General features: G+C 39.2%; 1 protein-coding gene across 6 annotated transcripts in view; it reads left to right on the top strand.

Annotated features, from left to right (window-relative positions):
- slf1 (SMC5/6 complex localization factor 1) overlaps nt 1-22,881 on the top strand; it is a 28,521-nt gene that overhangs the window by 4,715 nt on the left and 925 nt on the right. For all 6 annotated transcript variants that reach the window (XM_077522791.1, XM_077522790.1, XM_077522793.1 and 3 more), the window contains exons 9-17: nt 337-506; nt 641-775; nt 1,089-1,242; nt 1,345-1,501; nt 1,641-1,786; nt 2,769-2,866; nt 5,516-5,589; nt 10,903-10,995; nt 13,890-14,072. In XM_077522791.1, coding sequence (XP_077378917.1) covers nt 337-506; nt 641-775; nt 1,089-1,242; nt 1,345-1,501; nt 1,641-1,786; nt 2,769-2,866; nt 5,516-5,589; nt 10,903-10,995; nt 13,890-14,072 — 1,210 coding nt within the window. The remainder of the gene's footprint in view (nt 1-336; nt 507-640; nt 776-1,088; nt 1,243-1,344; nt 1,502-1,640; nt 1,787-2,768; nt 2,867-5,515; nt 5,590-10,902; nt 10,996-13,889; nt 14,073-22,881) is intronic.

Raw genomic sequence — 22,881 nt, 5'->3', positions numbered from 1 at the left:
ATTAGAATTGTCCACATGGAACTACAGTGTAAGGTCTGTTTAAACATTTGAACCTGAAATAAAAAAAAAAAAAAAAAACAACAAACAAACATCATATACTGTGGTACCACAATATCAAAATTAGAGCTCTAAACTACTTTTTAAAAATGTTTGTGTAAATAAAAGAATCATGTTCCCACTGAACACAATCTAATTGTGGTGTCACAGTATTCAAATTTCTGCTCTTAAAAAAAAAATACAAATTGGACCACAGTCAAAATTGTCGTCACTCATCAAAATGACTTTGCCACCTCATTTATTTATTTATGTATTTATTTTTTCAACCTTCTGTCTCAGGGTAATGCCACAACTATATTCCTGAGGACCTTCCAACAAGTAATGCAAAGGTTGTTAATGGCCAACCCGCCTTGGGTGGCTCCCGCCAACGTGAAGAAGTATTACAGTCGGGTGTTGCAGTGCCCTCACTGCAAAATGGGCCAGTGGCCTTTTCTAGAGACTGCCATTAGGTACATTTCCTAATTTACGCCCGATATTCCAACTCCTCATCTTTTCCCCAAGTCTGAAGTACTGGTGTTGAAAATGGGTGTCGTACAGATGTACTCGAAAGTATGCGAGATCCTGTTTGTGTTTGTCCCTATAGTTACTGCCTGTCAAGTGAGGCCACTTGTCACCAGCACTGTGGGCCAGCACTGCCAACTCTCTTACGCTTCTACAGTGATGTCCTGGCAATCTTTCTCAAGCTCTTCCAAGGGGAACTCTCCTCAGTCAACGCAGGGTAAAGACTCAGCATACACTATAAAACATGGACTATATGAAGGATCTTTCACAGGGTGTTGTCTTAAATCCATTGAAAGTCTTTTAATCAGTACAATCATTTTATTTCCATTGACAGAAATACTGTAGCAGTTTGATGAAATAATTTTGAACATTAACAGTATAGTAGACTGCTTGCAGTAAAGTCAAGTCATCTATATAGACCCAAGTCCATTGTTGTAAAATTGTATTATTTTAATATAGGACTATTAAAGCAATAGACACTTTTATGTCTTGAACAAATAACAATTAAGGTTCATTCACACTGCCCTTAGGAATTTTAGGGAGCCTCTGACACAAGGAGTCTATCAAGTTTCAACATCGGGTTCTTTGCTATATGGAACCTTCTGGACTGTGTGGGAACGCTCGACTCTTTTGTCCTGTGCTGTGAAAAAGCTCATTCAGCTCATAGTGCAGGCTGCCTCTGGGGTAAGCATTTTAGAATGTGGATCAAATTGGTGGTGATCTGACATGACCATGTACTGCTCTTTTGAGATTGCCAACCTAAACTGTGGTTCATCTTCCCCAAAGGAGCAGACTGACAGATGTGAGCATCTGCTAGCCATGCTGCTGGACCTCTTGTCAGTGTTGGTGGAGTTTTGGTGTACACAACACTTCAAAATGAACCAAAAGCTTGTGGAAAAGGGACTGAGAGACCTAGCAGAGTACTTTGCCTTCACAAGCCAATGTAAGGATGAATTTAGACACAGAATAAACGCATGTATAGTACTATTTTCCATTTCTATATTTTTAAATATACGGTACACATATACATACAGTGTAATATGCGGACATGAAAATAGTGTTTTTATATGTTTGTCCTATAGATCTGTCTGTAGTAGTCCTAGATGACATGGTTGCCAGAATTTCCACCACCAGGCTTAAGATGCCATTGGTGGATGCAATATTCAGGAATATGTGCTGCAAAAATGGAATTACATTGGATGACAGACCTCTGTCTCTCAAGAAAGTGGTATGTGCTTGTTCAGAGGTTTTTTGTTTGCATTCCTCCCCATCTCTGTCTACTTGGCAGGTCTATCCATCTATCTATTTTGTATATGACTTGTCCAAATTAGGGTCACATATATGATGGAGCCTATCCCATTTAACTTTGGGCCAGAGCCAGGGTACACTGTTGACTGGTAGTCGGTTAAATAGTGTATTTTTGTGTAGTGTATTTTTATTTCTATTTTTAATTTATTTTTTTATACGAGTAGCATTATATTTTCTTTTATTAAAAAATGTAATTTATTATAAATAAGTGATAGGATATGAAGAATAAGGGGTAGGACTGGATAAGTTTTCAACTTCTTCCTACTCCCTTGAACATATACATAGATATTTATTGGATGTTTCTTTTATTTTATTTTATTTATTTTTTTTTACTTTTAACTTTGTGTTTATATAATTATACGTGTATATGTGCATATGTTCAATAAACTTCAAACTAAATCACAAGGCACATATAGACAACAACAACCATTCACACTCATATTCATCCTATGGACAATTTAGACTGTTCACTTAACCTAGGATGCATAGAGAAAATCAATGCAAGCATAGGGAGAACATGCAAGCTTCATAATGGAGTGCCTGAGCTGAGATTCAAACCCAGAAACTCTCAGATGCAGACTTGCAAACAATTATACTGCCATGCTTCTTGATCTAGGCACTTTTATTTTTTTTAATATTATTTTTATGTTACAACGCTTTTTTAACAGCCAAGAGGTTGTAATTCACCATTTTTTTATTTGTGATTTAATGTACTTGTGGCAGTAGTTTAAAAGGGAAAACAAAAATTAGTGACACTTGTATGATTGGAAAAAAAAAAAAAAACTACCGGTTGTCAAAACATTTATTGATAAAGAAAAACATGATTGATGATATTTAGAATGCAAGCTGCAAATCAAGCAGAGATGTGGACCCCCTTGTGTCTGCCTGATGACATTTGACAGGTGCTGTCCTACCTGCCTGCACTGGGTCGTTTAGCTTGGAGTCACAGCTGGACACAGTGCACCACCAATAGCTGTGTGAGCCTGGACACCAACTGCAGGTAAGATACCTGTCTGGGTCACTTTCATTTGGCAACATTTTTTGGGGGAAAACATAAATCAGAAGAACATGTTAACTAATTCCTCTAAAATATGTGTAACTAAATGATAATATGGTGGGATGCAAATCTAACATACAACCACAAGTCTATTTGCATCCACTTTCAAGTTTGTCCCTGTAGATGGTTTGCCTTTCAAAGGCTTACGGCGAATACGGGAAAATGAATAGAGCAGGGAGAAACGTGAGTGTGACGGAACAAAAGAACACCTGGAGAGAGAAGTGTGTGTGTGCGAGAGGGGTTGTGGAGCAGGGATGCATGGTGGGGCGTAGGGAGGCAAATGGAGGTCAGACAGAGCGTGAGGAGTTGGCATGTGATGGGTCATGCCCAGGTCTGATCTTATCAGTGCTTGGTGGTTGACAGGAGGGGTACAGAGAGAGGTTATGCAGACAAACTCTCATCGGGTCTTCTCATACGACCGCCGACTTTCAGCCCCATCTCCACCTCTCATAATCCTCCCTCGCATCCTGAATCTTTCTTTCTTCTTGAATGTAATTACACACACATATATTTCTACCCCATACTAGACATCTGCTGTTCCACCCGCGGGTAGTTGGCCTGGAGAAGGGCAAGAGTCATCAGGGAGCAGGTTCATGTGAAGGCTACTAGTTCATGCATTGGCCACATTGTACCTCCTCCCTCTCTCCCTTCCGCTTCCTTTTACATCACGGCTTGCCTCCTCCTCTCTGCTGCCAATCCAAAGCTTGCGTTTGATTCGTTCGTACATGCGAGGCGACGCAAACGAGCAAAGGCAATGTGCGTGGAGGAGATAAAGAAGTGCCGAGGGCCACGCGCAATCATTTGACCCTGAAAGAAAGAATGAAATTAAAATGACAAAGTGTGTGATGAATTGAGAACAGAAACCCAAAGGAAATCTTGTTTCCTCCATTTCATGGCAGAAGGTTGGTTTTATATATATTTATTTAAGGAACGTTGACTGACTCTCATAATCAATTAACACATCTTTTGTCTGGAAATCTGACACACGACTCAATCTTGCTCTGTGTTGGTTACAGACATTTGCAAAGAGGCGCTGCTATGACTGAGTATATTTTAAGAACCCTTTATGTAAAATATCCTTGGTGTTTATTGTTGGAGCGATTGTCACACAAGGCATTTAGCAAACGTCAAAATATAAATAGGCCAAATGTGACTGCAGCTTGTGATGATAAATTGTATCAGTTTGGTTTTCTTCTCAAACTATCTTTAGAACACAAGATGAAACTCAGAATGCAATCTTAGATGCTTAAAATGAGCTCAAGAGTCTGACCTTGCTGAACTTGTCTTGATTGAACTGAAGAATTTGACCAGCATCAAATGCATGTGAATGTTGAAATGTGGACTGGCTGTTGAGAACCAACTTGTGTTAGTTCATTATACATTTTTCCATTTCATTGTTAGAAGTTGTGAAAGGTAACAAACTACCATTACCATACCACGTTTTGGCACCTCACTATTAGGTTACTAGCATCACTATACACTGGGCTGGGTGATAAAGGAGTATCGAAGAGATCAAAGTTCAAGTTGTGCCCTCAATTTTTTTTCTCAATGGCTTTAATCAGTGGACAACAACAATTTTCAACAATCTATTGGTAAATGGATTTTCAGTTCTACAGCGCTTTTCTCCTCATTTCTCAGCATTCACCTGCTGATGACACGACGTCAGAAGCAACTGGGGGCTTGGTATCTTGCTCAAGGGCGCTTTCACATGCTCACTGGGAGTCAAGTTCAAATCCAAAAACTTCAGGTTAGGAGACGACCACTCTACCACATGAGTCAGACCTTCTTTATGATAGATATATAGAAAAGAAAAGACACTAGGAAGCCACATCGTGTCAGCAGCCTCCTCATCAACCAGTCTTCATGGACAGGGTGTGGTGTACATGGGTGACACTCCCTCACCCTCACCCTTGGACTCTTTCTCAAACACAACCGCATACCCGCATCACACACGCTGAGCGTAGCGCTCGTGTCTCCTCAGCCTTGTCCCTGCTAATAACAAGCAACGTGACAGGACGCGTGTTTCCTCCTCACTGCTGGGAGCTCCTTCCTGCCTTCTGAAACAAGCCAATTACCAACGAACAAGCCGCCTCCCTGTAATACTGATAGCATTTCGCTTACGCGCAATACACGCGCACACACCTGTCAGACTCCATGCAGGCAGATCCCACGTACCTGCTCGCAGGACTAGTGACAGCCCGCAGCTATTAGCACGCCACTACTTTGAAGAGGCTTCACTTTCTTTCGCTAGTTATTCCTCTTAATGTGCTCGCTCGCCGAGAACTCTCTGTGTCTGCATTTGAGGCGTTAAGTAGGAGGGAAAGTGCTTTGGAAAAGAAAAATGTGTGTGTGTGTCTCCAACAAGAGGGGTGTGAAAGATTTGATATAATAGAGTGCCATGAGGAATTCATTTGCTAATGGGGATTGATGGATGTTCCCCAATGTCTCCACCCTGCCATAGTGAAATAGACAGTCATTGAAACTTTAGACTTGTTAATGTGAATCATGGGTAATTTCTCATTGAATTAGTATGTGGTGTATTCATGCATATTTCCATAAAAAACCCTTTGACTGTGTCCTTTTTCTGTCCAGGACTCTGAGACTAGTGGAGAATGAATCGGGGGGAAAATGCTGCCCAAAAGGCTTCAACAAAGTTAATGCAGCAGGTAGGACTCTTGCAAACGCACACACATACACACTCTGCAGCTGCCAACGAAGCTGCACATTTGCAAGAAGCGAGTTTTTAATGGACTGCTACACTGCACTGAACTGGGTCATCAATAAAGAGAGAGCCATGATGGTGGTGTCATCACTTTACATTCAATGAAAAGCGCATAATGGGTGGAGATGTACATTACTTGCATCTAGTCGACTGCAAGGATGGCTGTGCTGTACAGTTAGGCCTCTCCTTTGGTGGCTTCACAAAAACTTCAAAACATTTGTTTTAAAATAATCCTTATAAGGGTTATCAAACTCGCATTGTATTTATGGGTTCCCTCAGAGAGCCGTTATAACTACATATGGACCCATATACTATTGCATTATTACATGTATGCAACAAATTTATGACAAAGTGAACTAGTTTAGAATTTGGAAGTCAAGGAAAAAGTTTTTTCAGCTATTGTTCAGTTTATGCCATTATGTGAACTAGCTATAATGCAATATATCAATATTACTTGTGCTATCCTCACTGATCTCATGTGATAGTTCAATATCCTATCTCAACTTGTATTTTGAAGCATATTTATCACAAACAATCTTGTTCACTTTGAAAACTGACGGCTTTAGAGACGTTTGGACTTTTTAAGATTGTGTTGTAATAGATGAACAAATAAACGACATGGACAGGAATGTGTTTCAAGCACCAAACAATACTGCATATTAGCGTTTACTGTTTCCCCTCACATCTCCTTTATTGGGACATTAAATGCAGCAATTAGGGGAGCACTGCAGATATACAGCGGCTACACCGGTGGAACTTCCTGCAATTAAAGCCGTGGCACTCAGTGTGAACTCTCGGAGGTGTCAGAGCTCATATCTCCCCTGCCTCACCTGATCAGAAAGGCCCCATGCTGGAGAGGAGGAGGTGAAGGAGAGCAGTGGGGGGGTGGGAGCTAGGGAGCACTGAGGCTTTTGGCGTGTGTTGTTTTTCCGCTACGTGATGTCTATACCAATGTGGTCGGCATTAATTTTTGATGAACCATCGGCACAGCATTCTCCCCTCTCGCCCTCTCATCCCCATTCGCTTCCTTCCCCCCGTTTGTCTCCTTGCTTTCACAGCTGCTTTCACCCACATTTATAAACTTGCTTGGCTTATATGTATCTTCTGCGTTGCCTCTATGGAACCCTGTGTCTTTGTCAAAGTAACAGGCAAGGGTTGTGGGATTTTTTTTTTTTTTTAAATATATTTATATATTTTTTGCCAGGAAGTTCTGTTTGAGTTCTGTATTAGCTTGTGGATGCTCAGCAGAGATTTCAGCTGCAAAATGTGTCACTGAGCTCTGACTAGTTTCTGTTAAGCTTCATGCTGTACCACAAACAAAACATCTAGGTTGAAAGTCACACCGCATATTATACTGCTGAGTTTTTATTTCATAATATTAAGTTATAAGCCATCAGCTGAGTTTGTAAAAGCCAAGTGCATATCTAGCAGTTTTAATCTTTTCAGAGGGAAACATTCAGTTCCTCCTTACTGAACTTCCTTTAACATTGAATCCTCATGTTAGTGTTGGCTTGGTTGTAAAACTGCATTGCAATGTGTATATCCAAACCTTCCACTATATTTTAAAGATTTGTGAATACCATTCAATCTGCATTCAGGCTACGTTCACACAAGGCAATTCATGCTGTGCTGAGGAATACTTGACACAGGTAGTCCGGAATGTTTGACGAGCGTGAGCACTCAGTAGTGTATTCAGTAGCATCCAAACAAAGGTTGATGTTCATTGAAGCCAACATAATGAACAGCAGAACCCCAGTCCACCGCTGACGATGGATTTCAGGACGGTGACACTTCTCATCGTAAAGGTTTTGTGTCCAGTTTGAGTCTGGAACATCCCACTATTTGACTTTGGGCTAGGGCAGTTACACCGGCTTAGACTAGTTACAAACATGCATGTTGGAACAATGTGGGCAGTTTTGAGATAATAATAATTAAACCACGCCGAGGGTTCCTTTTGACACACATTTTGGCACTCATTTCCCCCAAATCCTCCTCACTCCTCTGTCCTCGCTCCTCGATGGAAGTTTTGGTCTAAGCTCTATCTGGCAGCAGCACCTGCATTTCCAGATGTACACAAGCACACATTGAGACTTCCTGGAGACCGGTGCAACCTCTTTTTAGGTATACAATTGAGAAGTTGTGGCGCCAAAATGATCGCAGTCTCGAGCTCTGTTTGACAACCTGAACTCATTGGCCATTAGAATGTTTCTGCATTGTTACATCCATCACAGGGAAATTGATATGTAGTAATTGTCAGAAATCTTGAAATGTTTTATTTAATACAGTAACAGGCCAATGGTATTTTTCTAACATGTTCCTTTAAAACATTTGGTTCAAGGTTTGGCAGGCCAAGCGACACTAACAGGAGTGCAGTATTTCTGGCAGTGAGATGTAAAGAGCAACGCGCACTTTGAACATTTCTATTAAAGTGTGAAACAGGGAATTTATAGAAAGGACAGGCGGATTTATCCTTTCCGTGCTTGTAAATGCTGAGTATGCAATTACCCCAATAATAGAAGCGTTGTGTCCAAATTGGAGCCATTAAAGTGATTTAACAGAGCGTGGATTGGCCCTGGCATTTGCGGGAATGTGTACACATGGGGTGTAGTGGAATGGGTGTTTAATCACAGCGTTTTTAGAGCTCAGTAATGGCACACAACTCGGCATAGAACTCACAGTACTGCTTACTCATTAGAGCCTGCAGCTTGGAGCCAAGCTCCCCAAACAGTCTGTTTGGGTGGGTGTGGGTTTGGAAATATCTGATAATTTAGGTCATTGTTGGTACTGATATGTGACAAGCATTTGGATTTGTTCATATAATGGAGAAAAAATTACTTTAAAAAAGCCCCAACAAATCAAATACCACATGAGCTAGAGCTTGTCCAACTTTCAACTTTCTTCTCCAGACTTTTGCAGCAATAAATTGGATGCCCCTTCAACATTCACTACATATTTGTGGGTGTAAGTAACAATGTCCCTATGGCGCTATAAATTCTTTGTAGTGCTTACGTGGTGATGTAGGTTTAAAGTATGTTTGTTGTTGTTGTTTTTTTTTTTTTAAATACAGTAAACTACTTAACCCATTCACTGCCAGCCATTTTAGAAAATTTAAAAATTTTCAATGCACTCGCGATATTACGTTCAATAATTATATATAAACTGAATCTACCAAATAACAGAATAGACTTCCTACTTTTTGCCTCATCTTTGTTCTTTTATAATTGACAGCAGAAAAATGTAGGTTGCACAAAATACAGCCATTAATCCCATGGACTCTGAAACTGTGTTTATTTCGTATAAAATGGGGCAACAATGTCATCTACCGGTGGTTGGGCATCAGTAAAGTTGTTTCCAAGTTTGACATTTACAGTGGAGCTTAACCAGATTCTCCCCGATCCATCCCCGCTCAAAAAATATATAATTGACAAGTATACTTGTCAAAGGCAGTGACAAGTTCTCGCTTATAAAATATGGAATATTGACAGAATGATTTGAGCATGTATAAATTACAAATTTGCCATAGATGAGCGGTCCAGAAAATGGATGTAGTATATTGTAAACAGATTTTTTATTATTATTATTTTTTTTCATAGACAAGAAAATGGAGTGCAGTGGCATGACAACCGTATTTCAGAGACCTTCTGAAAACTGGTCTCAAAAGTGGGAGGTTTTTCTCATTATTCCTGTGTAAACACTTTCTAACGGAGGACATTCACATGTTAGAGTATGTCACGTTTATCCTTGACTGTTGGAACAAAGAGCTGTTTTGTGCGTCTGAACATAATGAGCAAATAGAACCATTGTGAATTTGGGATAAAATCAGAAGGACAGGCAACACAATCGCCTGGTGCTCACCTTGATTTTTTATTTATTTTTTTATTTTATTTATTTATTTTTAATTTGGTAAACTTTAAAAGTGCAAAGAAACAAAAATTCAATTGTTTTCATTTAATCACACCTTTTGTGAAGCAATATCATAAAAACAGCATTGTTGTTGAAATAGTGTCAAACAGAGTGAAGACCTTTGTGCAGAAATAAGACACTGGCCTTCACCTTCAAATTATTGATCAGATTAGACATCATTCAAAGTCATGTAATTAGATTTTGAAATTGTTTACCTACAAAATGGAAAAAGGAATGTTAGCATATAGAGAATGCATGCTTGAGTGAATGAACGGGTATGTGGGGGGCAGACATTGCACACATTTTCAACAGTTCAAACATCTTCAAACGTGTATTTTTTTATTTTTTTTCCCCCAGAAATCAAAATTGACCCTCCCTCAAAAACTGTTTCAACCTCCCGATCTGATATTTAACTCAAACACCTCCTGGCGGAAATTAATTCTCTTAGAAGAAAGTAATCCAGCTTTTCCAACATTCCTTACTTCCAGCTTTGAAAAGCATGTACGTTCCACCTGTTCCTCACTTCCTGCTCCCCAACTCCCACCCGTCCGGAACCTCCTTGTCTTTTTGCCTGTGCGCACTGGAGTGAAGCCCCAGTACAAACATGGCGCCCTGGGGAGAGCTAGTAAAGCATTTACTTGAGCCTTTGCTTCGCTGTATTGAACTGCCAAGCACAGAACCACTCATGCTTGCCCTTTAACTTCCCTTTGAAGTTCAACCATACATGCCAAGGGCGGGACCGTAGCCCATTAATGTATGCCCGATTTAATATCACATTAGAGGAAGCGAGGAATTGGGTACAGATGAGAAAAATAATATTTAAAAATGTCAATACACGTCCATCGGTTGCGTGTTAGTTTGCTGATTAAACTTCACATGGCAACAGTGTCGATGCCCAGTGGGGCGTTTGAACCCGGGATCAGTGAGGATTCTCTTTGGAGGCTTTGTGCGGGGGCTGTCTACCAGAACTTGCTTTCAATTCGCAATATGTGGACCAGGACGCAGGACCACTCTAGCGCCACTATCATTCATCCGCTCGCCATCGAGTCCGTTATTAACTTTGTTCCTTGAAATTTGGTTTAAAAAAAAAAAAAAAAAAACGCATGAGGAGTTTGACCACTTCTATCTTAAATTCTTCCATCGTCCCTTTTTTTCCCCTTGGAAGCGCTCCCCCTCTTTTTTTCTAAACACTCGTCTTAATTTGCGTCCTCCTTGACAGCTTTTTTTGATGGTCGGGAACATTTCTGTAGTACTTCGTTTACCATATGGAAGAGATTAATGGACGCATCGTAATTTTGAATTTTCTCTCTGGGTGTTTGTCTGTTGTGTGTGCGCGTGTGTGTCCTGATCGAAGGCGAGACCCTCCTCCACAGAGCATGCAAGACGAACCAAGTGGAAACTGTGCTTTACATTCTAGCATGCCCTGGCATCGACGTCAATGTTAAAGGTAAGACTTTCTTTCTCGCATTCACCTCGGTGTCTGTGTCGACCCCCAGCGAGGACGTATTAACACAGTAGGGGAGGCAAAAAAGGAGGAATTAAATGTACGAATGCGTCATCGTTGAGGTTAACCTTTCGCTGAAATGGAAAGGGTGTGTCTTTAACAGTGAGCTGGATAGGGAAGCTTGGGTTTATAGATTACTGGTGTCTTTTGGTACGGATTTTTTTTGTCTGCTGCTTTAGGTAAAAAATAATTACTTTTCATCCCCGTTTATGGAAAAGTTGCCCTGTTTTGAAAGGTTTCAACTATTTTGAAATCATAATTGAATTGCAAAATTGAACCTGGGGTCTCAGTAAGGGGGCTTAATGGAAGAGTAAGATTCAATTTAGAGGTTATCTGCTAAAAGGAGGCCCACGTCAGTTGGTCCACAGATGGGCTAAGTTTTGTTTTAGGCTTTACATAGAATCAGAGAATCATTTATTAATTTACATTTCTGATTTGTGAATGTTGAATGTTTCACTCATATGTAACCCACAAACATAACACAAACATTTTGGACGTGACGCCTTTTTTGAGTTTTGTTGTGGCAATGGTAACAAACAGATCAGTGATTGAAAATATATATTTTAGGTTAGCGCATAATTGCCTATGAAGCCAGCCTCTTCTGTCCTATAGTTGTCCCATTTTGTTGACCTAGTTGCTAACCTGGTTGTTAGCTTTGGGCGTTAACTTAGCTGCTTGCCTAGTCTCTCAAAGTATTCATACCTTAAGAACAATTTGCTCCTGTTCAACCTGTATTGATGGCATGTAATTTACAGTACTTTTTGCTACTATGGTGAATGAAAACAAATCAAGTCTAGAAAACAAAGACATGGTCAGAAGTAGAGGTGGGAATCTTGGGGCACCTCACGATTCGATTGCGATTACGATTCAGAGGCTACGATTCGATTATAAAACGATTATTGATTTCCCCCCAGGCAGCAGAAAAAAACCAATGTATTTATACGTATTTGCACGCACGCACACGCACGCACGCAAACGCACGCACGCAAACGCACGCAAACGCACACACGCAAACGCACGCAAACGCACACACGCAAACGCACGCACGCAAACGCACGCAAACGCACGCACACATACACACGCACAAAAAAAAAAAAAAAAAAAAAAAAAAGAGCAATGATGACAAGACGTTGAATCGGTAAGACTACCGAATGAACAATTCTGAGCTCTTCAAAAAAAACAAAAAAAAAAAAAACAAACGCATTTAAAGCAATAAAAAGGTGAAAAAAGAAAAAAAAAGAAAAAAACCAATGTATTTTGGTGCTTTTAATGTTTCGTACATTAGTTACAAAAATAGTACAAACGTCCTCTCAGGCCTAAATAAACTACTATTTCAGTATCAAGTTAACAGTTCAAAACAGTAAATAAAATACTCAAGTCCTCATTCTGTAACGACAGCTTTTAAGTATATTCAGTCTTCAACAGAATAAAACATAGCATTGAGCAAAAATATATTATTTTTATCCACTCAAAAGTGCACTGAGATATAAATGAAAGACAATGTGAACTACTACTTCAATACAAATGCCTAAAAAAAAAAAAAGTGCTTTCCTGCTTTTTAAATTGTGTAAAGATGAACATGTAAACATTAAAGTTTCTCAGAGGTACAAAAAAAAAAACCCTCAAGTGCTTTTCTGCTTTTTAACTTGTGTAAACATGAACGTGTAAACATTAAAGGGATCGTTCGGCTTTTTTAACATGAATCTCAATTTGATCCTCACCTCCCGTGTGTGCGATCAGCACTGACTTCTTTCTGACAGCGTTCGGTGACACGCGTTCATGTTCGACGTTGGACGAGAGGAAAATAGTCCAGCAAGCTGGCTGGGGTCTCGGAAATAAAGCGTTTTTCTTCTAAAAAAAACTATTTGTTTTCAAAAGCGTGATACATTTCCACCACAATACTCTTTTCTGAATAAAGTCAGACGCCATTACCGCCAGCCACTACTTTTCTGTTCGTTCGTTCGTATCACTGCGCGGCGCCCTGTAGAACGCTAACCGACGCACTGCAGCCAGCTAGCTGATACTTCCGCCTCAAGTTGTTTGCCTTTTCGGAGCAGGTCTGATCTCACGAAGAGGTGGGTTGGTCAGCTCAGCCATGCTTGTTGTTGTTTTGAATCTCGAGGCGTGAGTTGTGGATGTGTACTCTCGGTCCGTCCCAAAAAGCGTCCCGAAGACCGCGCGCGCTACTGCGTTTCAGTTCCGCGTACTTTTCGCTCGTTTCGCTTCCCTTGGCATATTTATATAATCGGAATTTGGACGTTTGTGAATCGTTCTCGATTGTTCCACGGCCGAATCGTGAATAATCTAAGAATCGGAAATTTTGCACACCTCTAGTCAGAAGCTGAAGAATTCCAAGCTAAAATGGGGGTGCTTAAAAATAAGACATTCTTTTTTGTCCTTCATAGACTGAAAAATATGGCATGCATGTCAAAAAAAGGGCAATACAGCCCATAAAGAGAGTTACCAACAACCAGCACTTCAAGGTTACGAGTAGCACAATAAATTTCTTTGCACAATGACGCACAATAAATACGTTGCCAGGTGGCACAGTTACTGCTAGCCTGTGCATATTGTATTGCATTTGTTTGTTTCATATTTGCGGCGTAGAAGTGTTTTTCATCCAAATATTTAATAATGACTTTAGTACTGTGTTAGCGTAGGTTGGTGAGAGACTGTGGTGCTTTTGCATTGCGTCAACACCATTGAAATGTAACTGGCATAAACTGGGGAACCCCTTGTATGGTAAATGTAGTTTGGTATATGACTGATTTTAGATTTTTTTTTTCTCTCTATGTGGAAGCATGATTTCCTTTTTTGTCCCCTCTCTCTCCAACTAGACCATGTAGGCTGGACACCTCTGCATGAAGCATGTAACAGTGGCAGCACTGCGTGTGTGGAGGCTTTGCTACGTCACCGGCCCACCCCGATCTTGAATTGTGTGGTGGATGGGGTCAGCCCACTGCGGGATGCCCTGCTCAACGGATACATGGACATTGCCAAAATGCTTCTGGAGGTTGGAGGTGGGTCGTTTCTCACAGCAGGTAGTGCTTTCAATAGCCCAAAGTCGATGTGGTCTGAACATTAATTACTATATTAATAGCATCCTATGAGTCCGAACAATAAGCGCAGTGATTTGTAGGTGTAATTGAAATTACTGTACTGCATGTTACATATGTCAACTTTTACTGTATGTACTCATGTTATCCATCCACTATGTGGTCATTTATTTAATTAAATAGCATCCCCATCTTACTGATGGAATCATACACTGTAATGTTGAAATAAAACACTTGTCTGGCCCGTAAGCTACCAAGAGTGCCAATCCTTCGGAATTGGCCATTTAGTTAATGATTTACTGCGCCGGTTGGCTGCATGTCACTGCTGCTGTAGCTAAAACAAGCTTTTAAGTTATGTGGCCAACAAACGCAACTGAGATCATTGGCAGATGAAATGCTGCGTCTGAAGTTATCCACAGAGCCAATTTTATTGTAAATGGCTCACTGCCCATGTAAAGCCGAACTGGCTTGGCTTTGCGCGAGTTACCGGTACCAAACTAGGACTGGCACCAGCTCAGTAAAAGGCCAGTAGAGAGGTAAGAGTTCTTCATCAGTGCTGTTCACATTTACTATATGAATTTTGAATCATCCATACATTTTCTTTCAAATGTGTGTCTTTTAATCTATTGTTGTTAGGTTATGCAGAAATGTGCATGGCAAAAAAATAAATAAATAAAAAATCAGCAGGAAAACAGGAACCATAGTGATTTTTTTTTAGTGTACTTTTCTATAAGACAAACATTCAGTATGCATGAACAAGATGAAACAGTGTTACTTACTCCAAAATACCTCATTTGATTTAAAAAAAAAAAAAAAAAAAGGTTATCTGTACAAATCACAAGTTACTAATCTGGCATTCAAAAGTCTTAACCAACATTATCCAATCTAACCAGCATTGCTATATAATAATTTAGTACACTGATTAAGTACTTTCTATTAATAAATGCTGCTACCCATAAGGTGCAGTCACGGTGAAAGAGCTCCATACTATATTATATAGTAAATCAAACATGTCACACAATATCCAATTTAATTGTATGCTCGTTAACAATATTAAATGTTATAAAAATGCAGTCATTTAATTCAAAGTGTAATAGTAGTAACCACGGTAACCCTGACTGGAACTGATTATGTAATGTGTACTTATTGGCATAAATATAAAATAATCAAATGAAAAGCAGTAAAAACGCTTCCTAATATTTATTGATGTGAGTGGCTTGTACACACCATAAGTGTAAACTGGTTCATTAACACCAAAAAGCAAACCAGAGGTTGACCAACGTTGCACAATTGAAAGCTTTTACTGTAATTTCATTAAAGATGACACTCACCTCTGCATCTTCATGGTTTAGGCTAATTCTACTTCATTTGATGTGACGTTCCCCATCAGCAGAAGTACATGTTCTGTCCTCAAAAAATAAATTAGACTGGGATTATTTGGTCCCGGAGAGGAAACAAAGCTCTCTCTTACTTTGTTTTCCTGCTCATCCTGCGAAACAGGGAGGTTGATGGAATTAAAAGAGGTCAGAGGAAAAAGCGGCTCCTGCTATGTGTAAAATTAGAGCTACGGATGAAGCCTATGTGTGTGCGTGCGTGCATGTAGCAGACGTCTGGCCTGCTGTAGGTCAGGTCTCCTCACAGGGACGTAGCTTTAAAACAAAAAAAGAAATGAAAAACAAGTGATGATGAGAATAGCTTCAATATGAAACGAGCTGCAGGCTTCTCCATTCAACTTCTCTCCCGACTGTCTACTCTTTCCTCACACTTGATGGCCTTCTTGTCGAGCGGCTTTTGAGGAGGCGGCCCTCTTGACTTCAGGCTCTAACGTCTCTAGTGGGCTTTTTTTTGCTAAACTACATCTTGTTGGCATGGCCATCTTTGACTGATCTACTTTCTTTAAGTTTTGGCTTGAGGGCGCACACCCGACCTGTTTACCAGTGCGTAACCATTGTTTTGGTTAGATAGAAACTAGACTAGTGGGCCAGATACCTTTTCTATGTTCCCATTCTTTTTCCTAGTGCCTGCTAAAGCCTCCTGGAACTATACGTTGTTGTTTTTTTATTCACCGGTGCATCATTCACTCTGCCGTCGTTGTTTCCAGCAGACAGGCTGAGCCAAACTGGCAAGGTTTGAGTTAGGCCAGAGAGGGCAACACTGACACTGGCACGCCAACAAAGACTTTTTTTTTTTTTTTTAGGAGTGATCTCACCCCTTTGTAAGCCTGTCTGCTCGGAGGCCGTGGCCTGTGTGTGTGTGTGTGTGTGGTGGGGTGGGTCCCTCCAGGCTTGTGGAGCTGGCAGGGAAAGGATGCCACTGCTGAGGGCAAGGCTAACTCTCACACTCCCCTCCCTCCGTTTTCCCATTGCCCAAGGCCACCTCACATGACCCGTGTATGTCTGTGTGTTGGCATGAACGCATCCACACATACAGTATTTAGCTGCTTATATATATTTTAAAAAAAGAAGAAAAAAAAAAACAATACTGAATATCCAGAATGTTCTGATAGAATGCCAATGTCCAGTTAAGTGTCCATGCTTGCATGTAAATGAGTCTTTTGTGTGACTCCTCCTTAGTTGGCAGCCCTGCGTGTTTTGCTGATTGGAGTGGAAATTGACACAAGGTTGTGCAGTTCAGACACGCATACAATAAGAGGGGCATGTCATGTCAAAGACGTGTAATAAGTTTCATATGGAATTCATGCTTTTATCTGAATTTGCCCAGTCAGACGCAAACTTAAACATGCATGATGATGCATGTTTACTATTGGATGATGATCCAATAGTTGAACATGATCTAGCTAATAGGGATGTTCAAAAATATTTTTTCAGACTGATACTAATACTCAAGTGGTGTAGTATGAATGAAGAGTTGTCAGTGACGAGCTGAGTACATCCTGCAGCTTGCAGTTGCTTTTGCTCTTTTGATTGTTGTCGTTCCAAAGGCCACCTCTTGTTCACCTCTAAATGATCACAACGCACGAGTGAGAGCAGGCAGCTTGTTGATGATCGTGTACAAAGAGGAAGAATCCACTGAAAGATTCACAAGTTTGACTTTGCCTCCACAATGTCAAAGGCGTCTTTAAAAAGGCAGCGAAGAGGCTTTTTGTCAATGGTGCGCTTGCTTCCTGCAAACTTGGTAAGACTCTTGTACAATGTGTACAGTTTGGTGTGATAATAAGCCATTTAGGTGTCTTAACTAGTGGAAAACAGCCGTGTTGATTAAAAAAATAAAAAATAAGTCAAGTTGGAACTAGCAATATGTTGCTGGGAACTTGAAATGTCTTTTAGCTCGCTCTAAAATGTTAGAACCTGTAAGGTGTCAGTCAGCTAAGGTTAGCGCTAGCGTTGGCAGTGACAAGACTCAGAGGTGAGATGTTTTTTTCTTTTCTTTTTTTTTTCTTCTTTTTTTTTAATAGTCCATGTCTTTAATGTGACTGCCGATCTTAACTTGTCCTTCTGCATACAGGAGCATGCTTCATCATCTATGCTAACTAGCAAAGCTACAGTAAGAAGCACATTTTAACTGGATGTGATTTCATGTTTATGAAAAGACAAGTATGTTTGTCACCTTAGCTAATGGTCCCTAATAGGGCTGCACAATATATCGAAAAAATATCAATATCGCGACATTGGCCCTTGCAATATGCATATCGCAAAGGCACGCAATAAGTTTTAGATGGAATTTTATGCTTTTTATATGAATTTGACCAGTCAGATGCTAACTAAAATGTGCATCGCCATTCAATAGTTGATAATTATCAAGACATAATTACAATTAATTAACTAAGATTACATGAAGGTTGCTTATTTTGCCCCATGAAAAATGTTTTTCTTTTATTAGGTAATAAAAATGTAATTTCTTTAGGTAAATGTTAAATATCGCAATAATATCGATGTCGCTATGTTCAGCAACTATATCGCACATCGCATGTTTTTCCAATATCGTGCAGCCCTAGACTCCCTAATGTGTTATCTAACCTAAAGTATTACACTTCAACACATCACTCTTAGTAGCCAAAATGCTAAACATCAGACAGTAATTCTCGCTGGAGGAGTACAGCCCATCATGTTATGAGACGCGCAATAATCAATCACCACTTAATGTAACTAGTTATTCAATATCTTTGTTTGTTTTTACATTTTAGTTTGAATAGCATATTTTGGTTTTGTGTGGGGGGTCGAGGTTTCTTGTTTTAAGCGTGCCTGGTTTTGTTCAACTTATTTATTTAAAACTGGAAGCCTACATTGGAAAACGGGTGAATTATTTTGATACATTTTTCACTAAATACACTTTATTAAAATTTACTTTTCACAACAATTATTTAAAAAAAGAAAAAAAAAAAAAAAAACATTTCTGTTCCCTCCATTCAACATCAAATTCCCTTTGGACAAAATATTACTGCTGAAAATGGCTTAATGAGTCAAGTATCCCTTCATTAATAAAGCTAGGCAACCTTTTTTTTTGCCACATTTTGCATATGACATGAATCATCTCAAAGATGCACTCTTGTAGTTCACTTGGCTTCATAGCGAGCATCTCCCAATGGATGATGATGATGATGTCATGCCACTGGCTGAGGTCCACTCTCTCATCCTGCCTCTTGTTTACAGGCAGTGAGGGGAGGAGTAGGGATGCGACATCTCCTCAGACCAAAAACTCAAAGAGGCAGCACTGCATCGTCTTTGCCTCCCTCGCCGCCTCTTTTCTTTTACGCCAATTTGAACCCCTCCTCCACTCCCGCTTTTATATTCCTTGTCTTCGCCTGCCCTCTAAAGGCCAAAGGGCTTTGCACTCGGCGTGTGTATGAGTAGATTGCGTCTGGCTGTTTGGAGGATCAGGCAGCCGAGTTCGCTCAGCATGTCAATACCTCAGCCATAGCTGCAGAGGAACACACACACACACACACACACAGGATGGTGTAATTACCCTGTGCTCCGGTGTAATCCCCCAGGTGCCGTATTTATCTCCAGCGCAGCACATGTGACTCCCAGTGCCAACCTGAACACACTTCTCCTGCGATCCCGTAACTGTGTTTATGTTAGAGTACGTAATCAACATTGTGTTGCTGTGCACATGAGGTCGATCAATATATTTGACACCAGTTAGAGCGAGTAATGCTATTTTTCTACGCCAACAAGTTGTTGGTAAATGGAAATGAAAAAGGGAGAAGTGAGGCAGGCAAAGAAGCAAGGTCGACAAAGAGCGCACGTAGATTCGTCTTTCAGGCCAACCATCAAACAGTATGAGTATTTGAGCCATCCTGCGGGGGCCCCTCGTCTCCCCACGCCAGTCTCATCTCCCTGCTCACAGCCTGCCTGTCAGCTGCTGTTGAGGATATGACAGCAAGATGTGAACTCTCTCAAACCTTTGCATCTCATGTATTGTCCATACTGGTGCTTACTGATCATGTCAGGGTTACGCGACTTGGACAGGGAGATGTGGCAGACGTCGAGCAAAGACACAAGTGATAAGTGTGTTCACTTGGTTTGGGATTTTAATGATTATTAATGGTCACTTGTACAAGCTTGATTTAGCGATTGTGTGACTGTCCTAAATTCTAGGGCTGGGTATCGATTCTCATTCCCTCGATGGATTCAATTTTGATTCGCAAGAGCTCAGTTTAAGTCTATTTTGATTTTCTTTCAATTTCATGTTAGTTATGGAACATCAATTCTTCTTAAATATCAGGACATGATAGAAATACCACAAACATTAAATTTTGCAAAGGCACTAACTGGTTAAATGATTTACTTTATTAACGAAAGTAATACACGTTATAATCACTGAAGTGTTACACAAACATTGACACCAGCATTTCTAATTTAAAAAGATGCTGAATTGTCTTAAATCAGGTCCTTCATAAATGTAAGAAAATACTTTTAAATTAATTGTGAACAGTACATTTCAAAAAAACGGTAAGATACTTAAAGAAGGTTGGCCTTTAAAATTATATGTTCTTATGATTTTATGGGAAAAAAATGATATGAAATAATTGATTCATTGTTTATGAATCAATATTGGACTTGAAAAGGAAAATCAGTCCAGTAGTGATTATTCGATTTTATTTTATTTATTTATTTTTTGTATTTTTTTTATCAGCCCAGCCAAACTAAATTCCAAGTTCCCATGGCAGTAATTTGTTGAACAAAAAGTGTAAGAAATGAAGCCCAGCGTGCATGTAGCTCATCTTCCCATAACCAATGTTGTTGTTCTTTAGACCACAAACAAGTCCAAGTAGTGCACTCCATGTTGCTTAATTGCTTCAAGACGTGATTAATCAAGAAGACCGCAAAATCAAACCAGACACCGACCCTACTTGTGAACCAAGATTGCACCCTTTGTTGTTGTTTGAACCAAAATGGACGACCAAGGAGGACATCACTGTTGAAAGCAGATCATAAAAAAGTGAGACCATTTGTGAAAATGCATGAATGTCCTTTGGACAGATGAGACAAAACAACAGGGAAAAAAAATTAACATCCCTAGTTCTGGGAAAGACTATCAATGTCCATAATCCGCTCTATCTACTGAAAAAAAAAAACACACATTTAACACCAAACAACCATACAAGACAGAAATTGAGTCGCATGTGTTCATACTATACCCATGTCAGAAATATTGTACATTTAAGCAAACCCACATCTAGTCTCAAGTGCATATAACCTGCTGAAAACAAGTGGACAAATGTCTGAAAGCCACCACTGACTGACACATTTGAAAATGTAAAAGTTATATGTAGATTCATTCCACAAGTTAGGTTCTTTTTTTTTTTTTTTTTTTTTTGTATCACTAAAAGCTAGATGAGCACTGACCTTGGCATCCCAAAGCTCCTGCACACGCCATTAGTTCCTGTCCGTTTTCTAAAGTGTCATTTTCAAACCAAGTGGCTATTGTAGCCTTGTACGTTTTGCACCACAAATGCGCCGCGTCCATCGGCAACAACTCCCAAAATGGCTTTTGACGGCTCTTCACCTATTTTGTGTGTCACACATGGAGCAGCGCACTCGCTCTCAAGTGGCCAGGCTGAATAGTCAAGTGGCCTCGAGAGCAGGTGGCCGCAAAAATGCTTCTATCCGAACGCAAACAAAAGGGCCCGCACTTGACTCGCAGGCCCGCTACTGGCGCTCTGACGCCATCAAAATTGACTCGGAAGTCAGCATTGCAATACAGCTGAGAACTAATGAGATGGACGACTTGTTTTCGGGGAAAAAAAATTATAATAATACATGATGCCAAAAGAAAACAATACTCATTGGTGAAGTTCTGAAATAAATATGATTCAAAGATTAGAATATTTTCCGAAAGTGAAGCCCTAATCCAGGGGTCTGCAACCTGCGGCTCTGGAGCCACATGTGGCTCTTTAGTCTTGTGGCTTCCTGTGGATCTCTGGGGGGAAAAAAAAAAATACATACACACATATATATATATATATATATATATATATATATATATATATATATATATATATATATATATATATATATATATATATATATATTAGGGGTGTGAATTGCCTAGTACCTGACGATTCGATTCGTATCACGATTCACAGGTCACGATTCGATTCGATACCGATTAATCCCGATATATATTTATAAGTCGATTGTTGCGATTTTTTTTCATTCAAATTTAGAAAATACTAATCAGTAAGCTTGTAGAGTGTAAGATTTATATGAAAATGTATTATTTATTTATCTGAAATTTCAGTCTTATAGAGGTTGTAATCTGTTTCATGTTTGAACAGCATTAAAATAAAATATTAAGGCTTAATGTTCCGTTCATATAACATTCTTCCATGCTCAAGGTGTGAATCCTAACCCGAAGTCAGACGTTTTGTTGAATATTTTCCATTAAAAATGGAAGTTTAAAAATCGATTCACACACGCAAAAAAAAAAAAAGGCAATGATGATAAGACGTTGAATCGGTAAGACTACCGAATGAACAATTCTGAGCTCTTAAAAAAAAAAATAATAAAAAAAATAAAAAATCGATTTTTTTTTCTTGAATCGATTCGAGAATCGCGCGATGTAGTATCGTGATATATCGCCGAATCGATTAATTTAACACCCCTAATATATACATATATATATATGTGTGTATATGTATTTTTTTTTTATTGAAAATTTTTTTATGATTTTTTTAATTAATATATATATCTGTATTTTTAGATATAATATTATTCGAAATGAATTAATAATTGAGATAAAAAAACATAAATAAATATTTGCAAAAAATGTAGTCCAATTTTTTAAGTTATCAGAAAGAGAAAACGTATAGATGAACAAGTTTTAAAAATTACCTAAAAATGTCCAAAAAGAGGAAAAGCGGAAAATTACCATGAAATGCCGATGAAATTTTCCAACAGTCAGAAAGGTTATTTTAAAAAGACAGAAAAGAAAATGTTTTAATATGTTAACTATAAAATGTCCCAAAAAAAAAGAAATCCTAAAAATTACCATAAAATATCCACAAAATTGCAAAAAAAAAAGTTGATAACAATAAGGCAGAAAAAAAAGTAAAAAAAAAAAAAGCTAGAAAATGTCCAAAAAAATTGCCATGTCCATAAATAAAAAAAAAAAAAAGTAAGAAATTTGACTGTAAGGCAGAAGTCTAAAATTTTTTGAAAAACAAACTGAAAAATTAAAAAAAAAAATTGTAAGATTAAAAATGAATCGTATTGGCCGCTGCACTTTTTTTTTTTTTTTTTTTTTTTTTTTTACGCTGCATATTTTTCTGTGATGCAGCTCTAATTAGCACTGTCTTGGGCTCTCA

The sequence above is a fragment of the Festucalex cinctus genome, chromosome 5 (assembly GCF_051991245.1).
Source record: "Festucalex cinctus isolate MCC-2025b chromosome 5, RoL_Fcin_1.0, whole genome shotgun sequence".
In the NCBI taxonomy this organism is placed as follows: Eukaryota; Metazoa; Chordata; class Actinopteri; order Syngnathiformes; family Syngnathidae; genus Festucalex; species Festucalex cinctus.
The sequence above is the reverse complement of the archived record's forward strand: the minus strand, read 5'-3'. Positions and strand labels throughout refer to the sequence as shown.